Source organism: Centroberyx affinis, unplaced genomic scaffold, assembly GCF_046629955.1.
Source record: "Centroberyx affinis isolate AG114_WGS23_722 - 3 ecotype Tasmania unplaced genomic scaffold, CSIRO-AGI_Caff_v1 ptg001185l_1, whole genome shotgun sequence".
NCBI lineage: Eukaryota > Metazoa > Chordata > Actinopteri > Beryciformes > Berycidae > Centroberyx > Centroberyx affinis.
This window is the reverse complement of record NW_027279711.1, coordinates 1-19,515: the sequence shown is the minus strand read 5'-3', so window position 1 is coordinate 19,515 and position 19,515 is coordinate 1. Positions and strand designations below refer to the sequence as shown.

The window sequence follows — 19,515 nt, the reverse complement described above, 5'->3', positions numbered from 1 at the left end:
ATTTCTAAACCCAGAAGGATCTGCATCTCTGTACCATAATTCTTCTTGAATTTTAGCTGAACAAAGTAAATATACTAGATAGATAGATAGATAGATAGATAGATAGATAGACATTACATCATCAATAACTTCAATAATATTCAACAGTGAGCTTTACTTCCCTGCCAGTTTGCTTTTATAAGCACAGACCATGGGACCATTTTTTATTCTTTTGAAATAAAAAACTAAAGTTGTAAACAGACGCTTAAATATTTAGTGTGTACATCAAGACTGTCAAGAAATTCAGCTAACTCTGCTAAGTACTTAGTCACAGAGCTGCTGGTGCTGTAAATTTAGGGACTCTTTGAAGTATATTACATAAGCCGCCAACAAATAACAAGAGTGGTTTTGGCCCCCGAGTGCTATAATACTCAGCATTCTCGCTGTTTCATCGAGGGATAATGAGGAGAGATTACAATATGATAGTAAACACTGATGAAAAGCCAACGGACAAAGAAAAATATCCACGTTCCTCGTCCTATTTCTCAGTAAGGACAATGAATCACTGCTGTGAAATATCATTTTTTTGAGTGTTAAGTGTGATGGATTACAGGCTGCTGCTCAGCCAGGCAGGGCTGAAGGCTGCTCTCTCTCTCTCTCTCTCTCTCTCTCTCTCTCTCTCTCTCTCTCTCTCTCTCTCTCTCTCTCTCTCACTCTCTCTTTCTCTCTCTCTCTCTCTCCCCCCTCCCTCTCTTGAGAGTTGCCAGCAGAGAGATTTCTCCTCCTGCCCGTCTTGTCACTGTGAGCCGTCTCATACCACATCCTCTCCCCTCCCAGGTGACACTGTCAGTCTCTGTGACGGCTCTTCATGCTTAAAGAAGCGTAACCGAACGACCCAACCACAAGCAGATTGGAGTTTTAGTTATACAAACATTTCTCGGAGGCAGAGCAGCTTTGGAGGCAGAAGTAATCTCGATGGTTGAGTTCTTTGGTGGAGCCAAAGAACCAGAAGTTTTTTTTTTGGTTAAGCCATGCTCACACTACATGACTTTAGGCCCAGTGTAGTTTTTGAAGTGTGAGACAAAATGCCCGTGCTGGAGCGACTCGGTGGGCTGCCGTCACTGAAGTTCGTTAAGTCAAGTCAGGTCAGGTCAGAGAGGCAGTCTGACCCCATCTTTGAGCTTTGGGATTTTAAAACATGTAGTGTGTGAGATATATACAGATGAAGACAGATTTTGAGAAGGGTGAGCAGCAATAACCGATAAGAGCTTTCTCAGCAGCAGTTTGAACATCAATGTACAGACCAGCTAGCTATTTCGATTGGACTTCATTTGGGCTTCATAATTTACCTCCAACTCGCTTTGCTCCTCCAAATTCCACATCTAACCTGATTTTTTTTTCTTTTTTGAAAAAGTGAGTCCTCATGCACTAAGTGCTGCAGGGGACTGCCCATTGTTCCGCCAGCCCATTATTCCAAAACCCAATAGTGCGAAAAATGTCCACCCATTGGACCGAAAGCCCATTTGTCCGACAGCCTGTTATCCCGGAGGTGGTTGGGTTGAGGCATGGGGTCACTGAGGTTAGGGTTAGAGCAAGCTTACGGTCAAGGCTGTCAGAAGCCACGGTTGTGGATGGAGCCAGGCATGGAGTTTTCGGACTATTGGGGTTTCGGAATAATGGGCCGTCGGAACAATGGCATGGCACCATGCTGCAAGCCTCTCTTCCTTCTCAAGCTCCATTGAAGCACAATCAGGCATTTGTTTTTGCAGCGGAGTATCACGATCCCTCCCCACCAGAGAATCTTTCGCTGTGTCCATGTCACAGTTTAGTGTTCATAGCACTACATCGCCAAGACAAGAAACTACAGCAAAGAAGATTGTTCACTGTGAGCGTGATTCATGTAGCTAGTGTGCGTCCACTGTTAGCTAACTGGCAGACTTGAATGCCAAAGAGGGAACTCTGGTCAAAATATAAATAAGAAAATACAAATGGCAGTGACTTATTTTTTTCATTCATGACATTGATGATGTTGGATGGTCAGCAGCCAGCTAACTAGCTTACCTAGATAGCTATAGGCTAGTATGGCTAATTTGAACTTGGAAGTTCAGCTAGCCTTACTAGCTGACCTAGATAACTTAGTAGGCTTGCCTGATATCAGACAGAATTGTCAACTCGTTCCACTCCATTTCCATCTTCAGTCTGACATTGCCTCCACTCTAACCGATTTCCGTGGGGGAGGGGGATTCGATTTTCCCTAACCAATCACTAGAGACCAACGTATCCGCCTGAATCTAACGTAATTTTAAGTCGACACTGATGCATAGCCATGACAACACCAGAGACGGTTCAGAAAGTATAGAGCATCTTTGACAACACAGAGCGAGGTAAAAACAAAGTATTTCGGATTTCAAAGTAATTGGTACTTTTAATCGATTTAGAACAGCCTCGATAGCAGCGTCTATCTTGTCTATAGCAGTCGCCATTGTTGTTATTACTCCTCCTTGGTTCCGGCGCACAGCTTGACAACGCTTGACAACAGCTTGACAACGGCGTTAGTCCCACCCGTGGCGCTGATTGGCTAATCGTTAGTCCCCCCCGGCTCTCATTGGACTGATCACTTTTCAACCGAGAAACCGCTATTTCATGTCATGATGCCAGACCAGAATCAGTCAACTCAGTGGAGTGTGCGGATTCAAAGGTCTGGACCCAGGCAATTAGTAGGCTATAGCAAGATTGCATTTATTTCAAATTTCACTGGGCTTCAGTCTAATGTTACTTGTCAGAACAACTAACTCAACCAATGAGATTATTTCTGCCTCCAGAGCAGCTCTGCCTCTGAGAAAAGTTTGTAGAACTAAAACTCCAAACTGCCAACCCAAATCCCAGCCCATCACCCCAAGAGCCTCTGAGATTCAGGGCCAGAAGTGTTCAGCCTTCTCTATCCACAGGCTTTTGCACAGTAAAGCCTGGAGCCCCAAAAAAGAAATTCTCAGCTCTGGAGAGACACTTTGTTCCAGCTTGAGAGTATCAACACATTTTGTTTTGTTCCGACATTGTGTTTGAAACCTTCTGGTTTGTTTTTGTTTTTGTTCACAGATAGGAGAAGTTTCAAAGATCGTTTTTACAAGGACTATGTTAGGCTGATATATTGGTTTGCTGATATATCGGTCTAATCCCAGAAGACATTATCTAAATCTATTTGTTTGGACTCTCACACAGGTCTATCCGGTGTGTCCATCTTCCCTGAATATCTTTGAGCGACCGACAAAGAGCTGGAGCCGAGACGATCAAGCATGGATGTGCCCAGGATGGCCGAGGGCTTCTTCAGCAGCACGCTGTCCTCGTCGGGCGGCGGCCATCATGTGCCTTCCTACCTGACGCTGGAGCAGAAGGCCGCCTTCGTCTTCGTGCTGCTCCTCTTCATCTTCCTGGCCCTGCTCATCGTGCGCTGCTTCCGCATCCTGCTGGACCCCTACCGCAGCATGCCCTCCTCCAACTGGACTGACCACACCGAGAAGGACACCTTCGATTACCGCATCGTCTGAGGAGTCCCGAGGGCACGGACTGAAAAAAATAACGACTGATCCGATGCTTATAGAGATATATATACCTTTCCCCTTGGAATTTGACCAGAAAGAACAAATGACCGCCAACTCACCAGGAAAACAACGGTGTCCAGCAAGTCCTCTGAGACTTCAGACTCAGTATTCAGAATTAAACAGCTTCTCCCTGCCAATTCAGCAAATTCTCCACTGTAACAAGACATGCCGAACTATGCTAAGTAGATTATTGGACAACCAACGCTATCGTGGCCCTGAGTCCAAGTCATGCAACAGAACCAGTTCTGGTTCTCCCATAACTCCCTTCCATCCATAAGTTCTTCTGAAGTTGTATTGTGGACTACCTCATGTGTGTCCTTCCATCTCCAAAGGGTCAAAAATATGTTTGAGATCCAAATCAGTTGGAAAACAGTGTTTACATCTTATCATGTTTACGTTTGCAAACTCCGTAGGTTTTTATTGATAACACGTAGACAATCAGTGTTCCAAAAAAAAAAAAAAAAAAAAAAAAAAAAGATTTGCAGAGAAAGTAGTTGAACCAAACGTCAAGGTCGTTGTTTAAGCGTGTGTGGTCAGACTTAATTTGTGGACAGACACTAGAGGTCCAGAGGACGTTGTGTGAGTTGATTAGCTGTGTGACTGAGATGATGCTAAGAGGAACTTCATGCCTTATGTCTTTGTAAGAGATTGGTGTCTTCGTGGTGGTAATTCATGCTAGCTAGTTATAGACCCCGAGCAAGACTAGTACCTAGGTTGTAAAAGCTGGTTTGAAAATCATGAAAAAAAAGGTGTCAGTGTTTGAAAAGCTGTCCCTTTAAAGTTCTGGGAAGGTATGGATCTGGACAATCTCGGAACTCATCGTCTATCGGTCTAACGATGATTAGACCGGTCATTGTTTACAGACGGATTAGCAACTTGAGACGCGAGAATGGAACGTTTCTCCACACAATACACAAACATTGATACTTTTTGTAGGTGTTTTAGGTCCAGACGACATTTCGGCTAATCTCTATAAACAGATATCTGCATATGAGACGTCGTCTCTCAACTCCAACTCCATTCTCGCGTCTCGAGTTGCTAATCGGACTGTAAACAATGACCGGCGCACAGAAGAGGAAGTCTTGGCCCGGATGTCCGCTGGCTCCACCGGAAACCCCGAAATATTGGCCGTCGCCCCCAGAGTCTAATCGTTGTCAGACCGATAGACAATGGGTTCCAAGATTGGGATCTGGACGGATGGATGCTGTACCAGCACCAGCAGCGAGTTAACTAACTGTTCTGTGTCTGCGATAAAAACAATGTGGTCCTCTCGGTCATCTCCGGTGGCTGTGGGCCTTCGGTGTCCACATGTCTTAGATGTCAAACAACCAAATGAGGTATTGAAGAAAAAAAAAATACTGTTTACTGTGCTGTACCGTGTGCCTAATTATAAAAATTTAGATTGATGTTTTAGGAAAATGAGAGACAATGGGTTCATATTTCTGTCTTAAATGTAGTTGTGTGTAGTGCCCATTTAAGATATGAAACTTACAGCATTTTACTGCCTGCAGTTGGTATATTGACAGTTGGTATGCCAGATCTGCACAGAGTGTTGGTAACGATGAAGATGATGAAGATGACCGCGATGCATTTTCACATCTATCCCTTTACGAACTAATGTCGTGGCTCTTTCGTTGGGCAACTTTTCAACTGTGCGCCTTATAGTGTAGATTGTTTACAGTATTGTCGGTAGCTGAGAGACTGAATTCAGCCAGTCACTGAACAGAGGGTGTCTTTGCACTTCATGGAGATGTCATACAACCCGCTAAAAACGTTCAGTGTCAGCCCCGCTTCCCGTTCCCCGCGGGACAGGAGGCGACCTTCGACCCCTTTCGACGTGTGATGTTCTTGTGATCTGCCGTGGCCTTTTCCTACCTATCGCAGATGTTGCGACGTTGTGTGCTGAGGTGACGTGTTTCCGCATGTTCTTTCTTGCAAAGCATCCTCTCCATGCATGATAAATGGTGAAGTGCTTTAATCCTGATGTTGTAGCTGTGGGTCGGTTGCTCAAGCAGCTATTTCCTGTCTATATTTGAGCCCTTTTTTTTTTTGTTGAACCTGTTTTACGTTTTGCCTGGAGCCACCGTTCCTTTTGTAATAAAAAATGATCACAGTGCACTGCCTTTTTTTTATGTGTTTTATGTGTTTTATTTCATTAGGTTCATTCACCGGGCTATAAAAGTGGCAGGTATAAAGGATAAACAGAAATGGATGAGGAAACCGTTCTTCTAACCCACCCTGCCCTTTTCAAGTCGGCGGTATGAGCAGGAGGGCCAACGCTTTCTTTTTAACGTTTTATCAGCGGCTGGCAGTGGTAGCCGGCAGGCGTCTCGATTGGTTTTCTGTGAGCCCAGACACTTTGTCTGGCTCTAGTCAGGCCCACCAACACACACACAGACTCACACAGACACACACAGACACACACACACACACACACCCTTCCTTTCTCTCCAGCTGCAGGCCTGGGCTGCTCCTCGAGCCGAGACCGATCCAGAATACCATGCAGAATAACAATCTGCTCTCTGACACCAACACTGAATGCTTTGATCTGCCAAACATCCTGCTGGGAAACATATCATACATTTTTTGATATTTAAGCAAGGACAGATCCACCTATGGATTTGGCTTGCCAGTGAATATGTGCTTGTGTTATTTATTAATTCTGCTGATATCTCACATCCACAGTTGTGTGGGGTTTTTTTCTCTTTGGTTTGGGTAGCTGAACCACATCAGAATTTCAAATGCAAGCTGATCCCACAGAGGGAATGTGCGGCCTGCGCTTTCTGGCTTATTATATAACAGTCAACCTACGTCTTTACTGAAGCCTTTTGACTATTCCACCATTTAAAAAGTCAGAATGGTGATGAAAGTGCCACCCTCAGCCGCTTATGACTATAACATCAAAGCAGAGAGTCGAACAGTTTCGTTCATGACATATCCAGCATTTGTTAGAACTGAGATTTGCTCCTGCAAAATGCTTGCTGGCAGGAGAGAAGAGTGTTTTGCCAGTTTATTGTACATGCAACTGTATAGAGAAATTTCACCAAGAGAGAAGTGAATCTTCAGAGCTAAGATAGAGGAACCACATCTGAGGAGTTTAATTTCAAAATTAGATGTATTTATTGATTTTATTTTGCCTTTATTTTACCAGGAAGTCCCATTAAGATTCAAAATCTCTTTTCGAAGGGAGACCTGGCCAAGAAATGGCAGCAGGGGTTACACAAGAAACACACAATACAGTAGAAAATACAAAAATAGTAAAATATGTACAATCCAAAAATCACAATTTAGATAAGAAACAGGAGCACGCATCTTGCATAAGAGTGTGGTTTTTTTTTTTTTTAACTGATTTAGGGGATATCCAACATTTGAAAGAAAGAAATAAAATAAATGACACCTACTCTTACAAAATGATTTCTGACATGAAAGTAAAAGCTCTTATTATGAAATCTCTTTAAACCTCTTTCCTTACAAAATAGTTCTGATATTGGGGATAAAATCACCCGTGGGTTGGAAATACTGCTAATTTTTCAGATCCCCAAAACGGATAAGTATCATTTTGGCATGAAAGGGCTTCAATTTCTTCTCAGAAATCTCATTAGTTCACGTCAAACAGATATTATAATCCAATCTAAACACACCCTCGCACAGCTAGTGGGAGCTGCAGAAGGGAACATAAACCATTGTGGATCAATACCAGTCATGCTGTATGCAACATGACTCATATTACTGATAATTGAATTATTATTTTCATTCTCTGCTTTGCACGCTCAGACGCCTTACGCTGAATTTATTCCGCTCCCAGACGCCCCATTTCTCTGCTCAGCCTCAAGTTAATTTAATGGTCTTCGAACAGGTTTGAGCAGACTGTTTCCCCTGTGAGTGTGAATGGCTGTGCTGAGGGGGGGGGGGGGGGGGGGGGGGGGGGGGGGTATATTGATATTGCATAATTGATTTTGCAGTGATTCCTTTCATTCCCGAGGGGCTTTACCGTTAACAATAGCCTATCACAATTTCACTGAGGTGTGAGAGTGAAAGGAGCAGATTGGTGCCAAAAAAAAACAGACGATCCCCGCCGACATCATTCAAAAATATTCAAGATCCGAGCCTTTCAGACACATATTGGGCTGCTTTGTGTCTTTGTGGGTTCAAATATAGTGCGCTGTCCATTATAGAAGTCTGCAGTAGCCGCAGTATCTCCCCCTGTGCATGGCTCATTGCCAAAGCGATAACAGTTGAACACATTAAAGTCAGCAGTATCAGCTTTAGTCCTCAGAATGCATCAAAGGAAGATGGCTGTTCAGGAAGACGCACTACTTCAAATACCAGCAGCCAAAACCCACTGAGATATTTTGTACTTACTTCTTTCATATTTTTTTTACCCAGAGAGAGAGCTGACAGCAACACACTGCTTTCCTCTCACACAGACACTACAGTCCTCTACTGGGAGCTGCCCAGTATGATCACACTCTTTACTGGTAATCAATAGTAAAAAGTTGGGGTATAAGTGCCTACAACCGCCCCAAAAAAAGACCAAATTCAATGTGAAAAATGTACAGAAATGAAGAAGATCAAACACCGGTCAAAAACATTTTCACTGCATTATTATTATTAAATGCCTGCATCCAGAGGTGGGGACTCGAGTCACAGGACTTGGACTCGAGTCAGACTCCAGTCATGATGCTTGAGACTTGACTCGATGCATGAAGAGAATATTTGAGACTTGACTTGGGTTCTGGTGACTTGGGACTTGACTTTGACTTGAAAAGGTTTCTAAAGTCTTAACTTGAGATCTTGTGTTTGTGTAAATGACTTAGATTGAAAGTGATGAGATTTGTTCCAGCAGACGACTGAATTTAAATTCTGTTTTATGAATTTGTATGGAATGACTGAATTTATTGAAGTTGAAACTGATTATAGAAATCAAACTCATGATGCTCTTACCAAGTTTTTATCCTATTAAAACCATATTGCATTGAAAAGTCCTAGATATTTAGTTTTCTTTAAGATATTAAATTGATACTGGATTCTTGATTTGTTCTGACTTGACTTGCTGTTCTACATTTAGACTTGAGACTTAGTTATTAATGACATGGAGTTGACTTGGACTTGACTTTGTAATCTACATTTAGATTTGGGACTTTACTTGAGACTGACTTGGGACTCGAGTCACCTTTAAAGTTGACTTGGTCACTCCTCTGCATCTTTATGTAAGTGTTAGTGAATCAGAACTGAGAAACGAACAGAAAAAGCAAGGGTAGAATAACAATAAGTGCGTATTTATTGAATTCTAAAAAGTAACATTTTCTTTCAAAAAGTATTACAGATACAAAACTATGCAACATTATTACATTTTGTTTTTACATTTTATTTCCCAAACATGTATCTTTCACTCACACACACTGAAAGATAATAAGCCATCATAACATCAACCAGTTGAGAGAACTTTTAAGCTGTAGTGCTACAAACTGACCTACTACTGGTCTAAGGCTGCATTTACATGAGGACGGCAAATCTGATTTTTAACTCAATGGGGGATTGCATATTACTGTTATGGAATCAAGGTAAAATTGCAGATCTGATCTTATGATGGATATCTAAACAGTGAGATAAACAACAATGGAATCAGATTTTTTCCCCATGTTCAGACAGTCATGAGAAGATCAGGTTTGAGCCACAAAGATTTAAAAGTCAGATTTTATGCTACTGCGTAAATACAGCCTCTGAGTGCAAATGTGTAAACAAATGTCCACTGTCAGATTCCATAGTGAGGAGCAGGGCTGCACAAAAAACAATCAACTTCACATTTATAACTGCAATTTTTCTTGGGCGGGGGAAATTCTTGCCTTTGGCCTCCTAACTCAAAGTTTTTTTCTGGTGGAGTGCAGAATCCCCGGCCGGCAAAACAAAGTGGCCTGATGGCACTAACACTGCCAGGGTTGGGGGTTCGATTCCCCCGAGGCACAGCCACGCTAAAAATGCGAGAACTCCTGGAGCTGTATGGCGCTTCGGATGAGAGAATCCCCCTAACAGGACGTGTAAAAACTTTCATATAATTCAAACAGACAATTTGTAATATTATTTAATTTTTCAACCCCATATTGTTTTTTTCCTTCATATCAGATGGCTAACTCTCTCCACATGTATCACAATTCGTTTTACAACCACAATGTACACCAAAAGCATTAAGTGCAGGGTGGGCCGGTAGTTAAACAGACTGTTCCGTAACCTAAAGGTCACAAGTTCGATCCCCACAACAGATAATGTCCGTGTTTCCTGCTGAAGTGTCCTCCTTGAGCCACTGAGCCTCTATCTGCTCACTGTAGGTCGCTCAGGATAAGAGCGGGTGAAGTGCTTTTACTGTAATTGTTTCATGATTATTTTTGTCCATATTGTGCAGCTCTACTGAGGCGCATTTCACCGCGCGAAAAAAGTCACAGTCCATGGTCACAGACAAGAAAGAGGTCCTTCATTAACAAATCCTATCAGGAGAAATAACGTAAACTGGAGAATGACTTAGAAACTGAAACTGGACTGAAAGCAAAGCTGAAATAGCGGTACAACTCCCTGTTACTGTGAAGGGATTTTAGTGTTAAGACTGCAAAGGAAGGTGGGAGGCAATACCTTGGCTTCACAGACACACACACACACACACACACACACACACACACACACAATCCCATCTGCCTGAGACGGTCGAGGGCTGACTACAACTAACAGTATCCAATAAACAATAAAATGACTAGACTCTGACATAAAAAACATCATCATTACTTTTTTTTTTTTTTTACATTACATTTACATGGTACAAAATAAATCGGAAACCTATAGAATGTGGTCATACTTAGTCACACATTAACATAGACTAACATGACAGAAGGAGAGAGAAACAGGACTGATTTCAATTTGAGCTACTTCGGTTTTCACATGAAGACTAGGTTTAAGGAATTTTAAGGCTAAATCTGCATTCAGAGCACCAGAAACCACAGCTAGTGATGCTAGTTGTAGTGGCAACAGTGTTTCAGCAGGAGGGACCGACCGCAACACAAGTGCATGATTTTGGAATATATGTCTCCTGGCCATTGATTTCTCAGTTTGCTGGTGATGTAACTGACCTGGGATTGGGGAATGTGGGAATCGATGTAGACTGACTCACTTCTTAACTTGCCTCCATTGACCTAAGGTTGAATTTGCACTGCTAGTTGGCCTGTGAAAGTATTTACAAAGCGCAAGGCTTGTATATCTCACACACCTAAAATGAGATCACACATCCTGAGGCATGTTTTTTTAACCTCATCCACCAACCACCAGTGAATTTCTGGTCATCTCTGGCTCTGTCTGGAACGTTTTTCTCTACCAGCTGCTGTGGCTGTTAACCACACAGTCATCTGGAGGTCCTCTTCAGTTCTTACAAACCATTTGGCTCTTTAAATAGTGATTGTGTGGTGAATTTTGGGATGTACTGGCCCTTTGTGGCGGTGGTAGATGACAGACAAAAAAAGTGAAAGTTTCCAACGCAGCTCCCATGCAATTTGGGAGGTTGTTCAAGAAATTACAGGTAAATTAGAGGTAAGAAAACCAAAGTGATGTAGCGGTGAAGAATTGAGCGTCGTCAAAGTCCGTGGCGTTGACTGCTCCCTCTCCAGGCTCAGCGTGTGCTTACAAATACACTAAACTGTCTTCTTCACAGGTGCGGTGTGAAAGGATCAACATATTTACAAAACCGTTCATATTTTTAAAAAAATATCATAAAATCAGTGACATGGAGTGACAAGAAACATTTTAAAAACCGTGGGCTAGCGTCTGCGTCTGCCCCTCCCCCTCCCCCGGCCTCTCCTGGAGGGAGCAGCCTTGGCCGGAGACGCCTCCGTCACCTCGGTGTCCCGGGCCTCCGCTACATCCAGCTCACCCTCGTTCACCAGGATGGCGTCCTCCGGGAGCTCGCCCACGACCTCCTCCTCTCCCTCTTTCCTCTCCTCTCCTTCCACCCTGCCCTCCTCCTCCTCCACTGCCTTCTCCTCCACTGCAGCTCCTTCCGTGATCTCCAGCTGCTCCTCCTCCACCACCTCCTCCACCTCCTTCAGTTCAGCGCCGTTGGTCCCGGTGACAGTGGCCTCGGCGGTGACCGTGGCGGTGACGGCGGCGGCGATGTCGTTGCTGTTGCTGACGGCCATGGCCTGCTCCAGTTTGAGGCGGTACTGCTCGGCCTCCTGCTCCTTCTGCAGGAACTGCTCCCGGTACTCCTGGGCTTTCCGGTTGGCCTCCTGCAGCTGCCGCTGGAGCTGCTCACGGTTGTCTTTGGCCCTCTGGAAAAAGCACAAAATGGAGGTTGGATGATCATGCAGTCAAGCCCCGTTGAAGCTGCCAAACGCCATGATTGAAGATTTCTGTAGATTTTGTTCACTCATGATATTTATCTTCAGCTTTTTCCACACTTAACCCATATGCACTTGGGGAGTTTATGTTTTACAGCAAACCAAACACTACAATGTCAACCACAACCAAAACAAATAAGTAGCTGTCCACAGAAGTTGTATTTGGATGCATTTTTTATGACGACTAACTATTTTCATTTTTTGGTGGGGTGCAATGAAACATTTTCAGATTTCAGTGGGTAGCAGTGGGTCAGATTTTCCCATTGCTGTGAAAGGTCGGTGAAAGAAAGGCAGGTGACACTGAGAACTTTGCTAATGTTTGGTTTTGTGCCGGTGCAACAAAACGGTTTGTCTTCCTCACTATGTGGGATTTTTCATACAAACTTCGCTAATGTTGTCAAGCTACATAAAAATAATAATATTGATTATTGATTGTATTTTTTTGTTGATCACCACAAGTCCCAACCATAGTAAATAGTAAACATGGATGCTTGATGTCATATGAGATAAAATTAGATAAAATGAAAACTTAGATATTTAAGATTGCAATTGTATCAAATCACTGACTTCTGAATCACTGAATCACTTATAGATGTCTTTCTATTTTTTCATAGAATCGGTCTAAGAAAAAATGTCTCTAGTCCCCAGTGACAGCTGTTGCATCAACTTACATGGAACTGTCAAGAGGTTACTCAGTCCAGAGAAGCCATAAAATAAATCCATCTACTATTGGCTCACCTTGTCTTTGGGGCTGTTGTGATTGGCTGCAGGGTCTGACTTCCTCTTGCGTGTGGGCGGGAGCTGCTGAGGCTCCTCCTCCACCACCTCCTCTGTGATGGCACTGGCCGGCAACGCCACCACTGCAGACAGAGAACAGCAGTCAGAACAGGCTCTAATGTACAGTCAATGCACAGGAGTTACTTGTTTATTATATTTAGTTGTTTATATTTGATTGTTTGTTATATTTAGCCAATAGTATCAAGTGGCCAATTCTCCAGTGGACCTCCAAGATGGCACCAGCTTAGCTCAAACAGCCTCAAGATGTTGCCATTTTAAGTTGATCTTAACAAAATTGGACTTTTGAGTGTCTATTTTTACATTTTTCACATTTTTCACAGAGGAGGTCATCACATTAGAACCCGTTTCTGATGAGCCGTTTCTTGTGGTCAGGATTCTTATGTGTTGGAGTTTATTTTATTCTACCCATTTGTTTTATGCTTTTATGATTACTTTATGGCTTGGATGTTATCTATCAGTTTCTATCAACTTTCTTTTTTTTTTTTATGTATTATGTGTTGTTTTTTTTTAAGTGAGTGGTTATATGTGTTTGTCTGTGTTTAAGTGAGCTCACTAACACAAATTCCAATCAATTCTGTTGATATGGCAATAAAGTATTGAATCTTGAATCTTGATTTCCTCCAAGGTTTTTCCATGGGTTGCTTTCAAACTCAAGTAAATGCAAATTAACTGCAGTGACATCTTGAGGCCGTTTGCACCAGCCAAAGTTTCCTCTAGTTTCCTGATGCAACTGCAAAGCCTGTTTTGCTTGAATTCTTCTCATTGTGTCAAATCCTGCAGAAGTGTCACATTACTCTAATTGGCATTGCTACAGTGTGATTCTAACAAATGGTGAATCCAGAGTAGTGAGCCGGTGTGCTTCCCACTCACTCTGCTGCCCCTGCATGGTGACGAAGAACTGCTGGCCGAGGCCGGCGGGCTGCAGGTTGCCGTGTTGGTCCGTCACTATGGTGATGACCCTCTGACCCCCGTCGCCCACCACATGCTGAATGGCCGTGTCCACCGACTCGGCAGCTATGGCGTCCTCTGATTTTCCTGAAGAAAAAGAGTGAGCTGGTATTGTTAGATAACACCCAGGACAATACCTGGGTGTGAAATGTCAAAGAAAGCCTCAATGTTATGCAAGCACAGACTAATCAAGCTGCTTTCAGGGAAGAAAAATAAGTGTAGATGAAGGAGTGCAAGTTTGGAATATTTTATTTAAAGGCTTCTCCAAATATCTCAAAAAGAATAAAACAAATCAGATAGAAAACAAAAAATAAAAATACCTGTTGCACAATATTAGTACACCAGTATGCACAGGGAATCAGATAAAGTACCAAAACACAGCCAGTGTAGACAGAATCTGAGTGAATAATATAACGTGCAGAGGGAGAAGAAGAAATGATAAGGGATGATAAGACATCGCTGCACGTCATAATCATGTTTGTTCTGTCTCTGTCAGAATAGAAGGAAGCATCTTACATGTGCACCGTCAAAGATTTAAAAAAAGATTTGAGGTTTTCCAGTGCATAATGAGTAGGTGACCATATATAGGCTGTAAACATGCAGAATATGCAACGCGTTTTGAGCTCAGTGCTCTTCCTCAGGCAGCAGTAAAGGGGAGAGGAAGAGGATCTGTCTCTATAACGTCTAAGAAGAACTGACAAACCTTTAAAAAATTGCCAATTGTTTTACTTCTGGAGAAACAAATTCTTTCCATTTGTAGAGCAGTGGTCAACTCATAAAGCCACGTTTGGAAGTTGGGTGGTTTGACTTCCTTCCATGCATTTTTTTTTTTTGCTACCATAGATAAAAATGGTGTGACGTTTCAAATGGGTTAGTACCCACAAAGTGCGATACAAGAGACGAGCCCTGCTCAATTTCTATGGGCAAAACAAAAATATTGACATTTTCTGTGGTTGTATCTGGTGTTGTTTATCACCCATAACCTTTTCACGGCTGTCAAAACAACTGCATGATCATTACAATTTAATTATGTGGAAGTCACAAAATGCTAACAAGCTAGAGAATCATGTTAACATTTTGAGAACAATTTAATGATTAATGATCCTGCTGTTGTTTGAGAACCGTGAAAATGTATCGACAAATTATTTACACCAGTGATTCTCAACCTTTTTCATATCAAGGACCCCTAGTTTAGTCCACATTAGGGCCACGGACCCCCTTTTGATGAGATTTTATCTCTCAGACCCAAATCTGAGAATGTTTTTATTGTTAGATATGATTTTGTCCAGAATTCCATCACTATCTGTATTGTAAGTAGAGAGATAACAGAGAAACTATGATCAAAACAGTCATTCTTCTACATTCTCTAATTGTGTTAACTTCTTGTAAATGAAATAATGCTGAAGTTTAACAATTCATCAATTTGCTGGGGACCCCCTGGAACCCCCTCAAGGACCCCTGGTGGTCCCCGGACCCCACGTTGAGAACCACTGATTTACACCATGTACATTTCACATCAAATATCAGAAAACAGAAAAAGCAACCACAGAAAATTACGATTTACTGTCTCGCTCACAGAAATTGAATAGGGAACATCCCAGCATAGCAATTTGTGTGTCAGAGGGGGAAATCCCTCTGGCGTACTGGAGGGTAAAACTGAGTCCAGAAGCTGTGAAGCCCGGGACAGGACCAGAGAAGATGTGTCAGAGCCAGAGGCAGATCCGCATAACGAGCATAACGAGCAGAACGAACAGAAGGACACATTTTACTCTATCTGGTTTGGGAGTAAATGGAGTCGGTGAATTATTTTATACTGAATGAGCTGATATGTGGACTCTGCTGAGGCTCTCCTTCCAGAGTGTGTGTGTGTGTGTGTGTGTGTGTGTGTGTGTGTGTGTGTGCTGCCTACCTGTGGTGGTCTTGGTGGTAGTAGTGACCAGTTCTGATAGGCTGACCATCCCACCAGCAGGGATGATGTACTGGGGCTCTGGGTTCATGTTCACCTGGTTCTGCATGCCGTCCTACACACACACACACACACACACACACACACACACACACACACACACACACCAATGAATAGTAGTACAACCTTTCTTAGTGTGACATAGCACCCACACCCTTGGCTTCAACCACACACACACACACACACACACACACACACAGAATTAAAATAGAATACTTTACTGTCCAAATTAGGCTAGAAAAACATCTTTGGCCTCACCCCCGGAACAATTAAAAGATATATTTTTACACACAACAATATACAAAAAATACAACACAGTGACACTACAGATGACAACTGATCATTTTGTTTTTTTGGCAATAAATCAATAAGGTTTCTTTCTTTCTTTAAGGTAACTTTCTGACACACTTGAATGCTTCGGCTATATTATAATAATTCTGTTGCACTTCATGATCCAATGTATAAGTGAGTGAGTACGTTTTAAATTAACACACTGTACTTGAGTCTATATAGGAAATAGCATTTAAAATGGGCAGGGTGACATATTTCAATGAATAATGCATACTCATCATTTTGGCCGGTAAAAATGATTCTCGGCAGGTTCATTTATTTTCAGTTTCATCTTTTAAATCCCTTCTAAAAACACACTTTTACCGACAGGCTTTTATGTGAATTGCTCCATATACTTGTATCTCCATTTTATTACTTGTTTTTTTTTTTTACTTATTTAGTTATTTATTACTGTCTCTTTTGGGGACAACTTTTATTTGTCTGGGCGTTCATGTGGTTTGGCACACACTTTTATGTAAAGTTCCATCTGTTGTTAGCTGTGTCTCAGTTTTCTAGTTGTATCTGTTTATCTCTTATATTACCTTTATTCCTTTTTTTAATTGATTCTTCTTTTTAATTGAACTTTATTTTATTTTTTTTAATCGTGCTACTTTTACATCGCTATCTCTTTGGGTTTTATTGTAAGTAAAGCACTTTGTAAACATTGCTTTTAGAAAAAGTGCTACACAAACAAAAGTTATCATAAAGTTGCAGGTGCAGTGACTCATCTGGCACAAAAGATCTGCTACAGACCTTTTTTCTCTGCCAAAGGGTGTTTAGTCACGCCGACCCGAGGAGAGGATTATATATTTTCGGGGGTTGAGGTGGGTGTTTTGTGTCGATGTCTTTCTTGTATTGGTCACCCGGTTGCTTTTGCTCACGGCCCTACTATCTTTCCCGGCTCGCTTAACACTCCTATCTGAGGAGAAAAAGCTACCTAATGGTGATCCAGAGCCTCCCCCGTCCCGCCCGAGGCCCACACACACACCTCTGTTATATAAAGACGGGCCTTATGTAAACCCGCACGTTCCCAAATAGTCTCTTCCCCAAACTTCCAACGTGACCGAACAGAAGGGAATAATCCTGAACTATCGATTCTGTAAGCGTGGATTTTCTTTTAAATATCTTAACAGGAAAGAGGCTTAATCCGTTTTTTTTTGTGTGTGAGATGGTGTCTAAATGCGGGTATTATAGGCAGGAAATGAGTTTGCAACATGGCTGTCTGACAGAGAGAGGCTGCATGGCCGCTGAAACCATAGCAACGCCGCCCAGAGTCCGACTGGAGCCTCGCCGCTCGCACTTAGGGGAACATCAAACGCATTTTTAAATTGTGTGTGAGGCTATGCAAACACACACACACACACACACACACACACACAAGCAATCACACACATGCTCGCTCTCTCTTTCTCGTTCTTAATTTTCTCTTTTGCTTTCCTCCGTTCTCGCCCTCCATCCCTCTCTTTGTTTATCTCCCCCATCTCTCTCTCTCTCTGTCTGAATCCCCCCACCTTTCTGTCTCTTTCTCCCCTCCGAATCTGTCTATCTCTCTCCCTCTCTCTCTCTCTCGCCCCCCGCCCTCTTCACATTTATCTATTTCTCCCTCTCTTCCCCCCCTCATCTATCTCTCTCTCTCTCTCTTGTCCCCCTTCATCCTATTTTACCTGCTTTTGTTTAAATGTGCTTGGTCATTTTTGGTCTCTTAAGATTGTTTCCGGGTCAGTTCTGTTATCTTGTCTTTTAACCTTGTGCCAGAGCTATAGAAATAGAGCTGAACTGACATCAACCTGTCTCTCTCTCCCTCTTTCCCCCTCAGCTGTCTTTCTGTCTACCCCACCCTCTCTCTCTCTCTCTCTCTCTGCCTCTCTGTCTCTCATCCTCCCTCTCTCTACCCCTTAACTGTCTCTCCCTTCCTCTTCCTCTCTCTCTCTTCTCTTTCTCCTCCTTGTCTCTCTCCACCTCATCTGTCTTCTATGTGACTATCAGTCTCTCTCTCTCTCTCTCTCTCTCTCTCTAATCCTTCTATCTTGGCTTGGCCTGTCGCTCTCTCTCTCTTCTCTCCTCCCCATCTATGTCTTTGTTCCTCTGTCTCTCTCTCTCTTCCCATCATCTGTCTATCTCTTTCTCACATCTCCCCCTCCCTGTTTTTCTTCTCTCCCCAAGAGAGTCTGAATGTCTGTCTCTCTCGCTTTCTATCCCCCAAACCCCCCTCCCTCTCCCCCTTCCGTCCACCTGTAGCAGTATCATCAGCTCGGTGTTGCTGGTATCCATGGCGATGTCGAAGGGCGTCTTGTCGAACTTGCTGAGGGAGTGGACGTCGGCGCCGTACCTCAGCAGGAGCTCGGCCACCTCCCTGTGGCCGTGCTGAGCCGCCCAGTGCAGCGCCGTCATCTTCAGCATGTCCTTGGCGTTGATGTCGGCGCCGCTCTGCACGGACGCACGGCGCCCCCCGGTGGCAGGAGAGGAGGAGAGGAGGAGAGGGGGGGAGAAAAAAAAAGAAAAAAAGGGAGAAGGGGGGGAAGAGATGAGGATAGATGTTGGTAGCTAATTAAGTAGGGAAGGTAAGTAACTGGTGTTTACAGGGGAATTGCAGGTAAACCAAATGTGATAAGATCAAAATATGATTCATAAACACCATTTAGGATCTCAGAAACATTAGACAAGCTTCTTTGAATGCTGTGTGTTTGCAATACAGAGTTTGGACAATCCTTTTGGGTTTTTTGGGACACCTAGGGACATTGTCCAAACACTAAAATCAAGGTTTGTTTGGCACTCATCCATACATTTCTCATACCAAATCAGCTGAATTACATTGAAATACATAAGTAATTTATAAAATATGTAAGTGGCACGATTTAACATCAGGACCAGGAAGAGAACAAGTAATAAGAGGAAAAGCATGTTTTATGTTAAGATTTTTTTTTACATTACAGGAAGGTGTTATCTATCTATCCATCTATCTATCTATCTATCTATCTATCTATCTATCTATCTATCTATCTATCCATCTATCCATCCATCCATCCATCCATCCATCCATCTATCTATCTATCTATCTATCTGGGTGTTTCGAGTCTGTTAACACCAACAAAGTAAGATTTTGACAAGTTTATTATGCATCACACACAAACACACAGACACAATGCTTGCTTACATCTCCATCAGGTAGTCAAGCTTACAAACACACACACACACACACACACACACACACACACACAGCAGACGGCTCCCCTCACCCTGACCAGCAGCTCCACTATGCTGGAGTGTCCCTCAGTGGCGGCCATGTGCAGCGGGGTCCTGTCCACCTTGGTGCGGGCGTCCCTGCTGACTCCGGCGCGCAGCAGCACCTCGGCTGTGGAGTGGTGACCGTACTGAGCCGCCAGGTGCAGCGGAGACGTGCCCAGCTGCAGAGACACACAGAGAGATACAGCTTTCATTTTCTTTACTACAATATACAATCTCCTCCTCTCCTCTCCTCTCTCCTTGTCTCCTCTCCTCTCTTCTCTCCTTGTGTCCTCTC

At 43.0% G+C, this 19,515-nt stretch overlaps 2 protein-coding genes across 2 annotated transcripts; one reads left to right on the top strand and one right to left on the bottom strand.

The window, feature by feature from the left end:
* Positions 1 to 3,272: 3,272 nt before the first annotated feature.
* Positions 3,273 to 3,524, top strand: LOC139648285 (cortexin-3-like). Its single transcript, XM_071524357.1, has one exon. It carries the CDS (start codon positions 3,273 to 3,275, stop codon positions 3,522 to 3,524), a length of 252 nt encoding a protein of 83 aa, XP_071380458.1.
* Positions 3,525 to 11,306: 7,782 nt separating this feature from the next.
* Positions 11,307 to 19,399, bottom strand: LOC139648283 (GA-binding protein subunit beta-2-like; the record flags this gene model as incomplete). Its single annotated transcript, XM_071524356.1, has 7 exons — positions 11,307 to 11,656; positions 11,687 to 11,884; positions 12,692 to 12,813; positions 13,622 to 13,786; positions 15,609 to 15,720; positions 18,228 to 18,422; positions 19,232 to 19,399. Coding segments are annotated over 7 exons (1,242 nt in total), but the record flags the coding sequence as incomplete, so codon positions are not given.
* Positions 19,400 to 19,515: the final 116 nt, after the last annotated feature.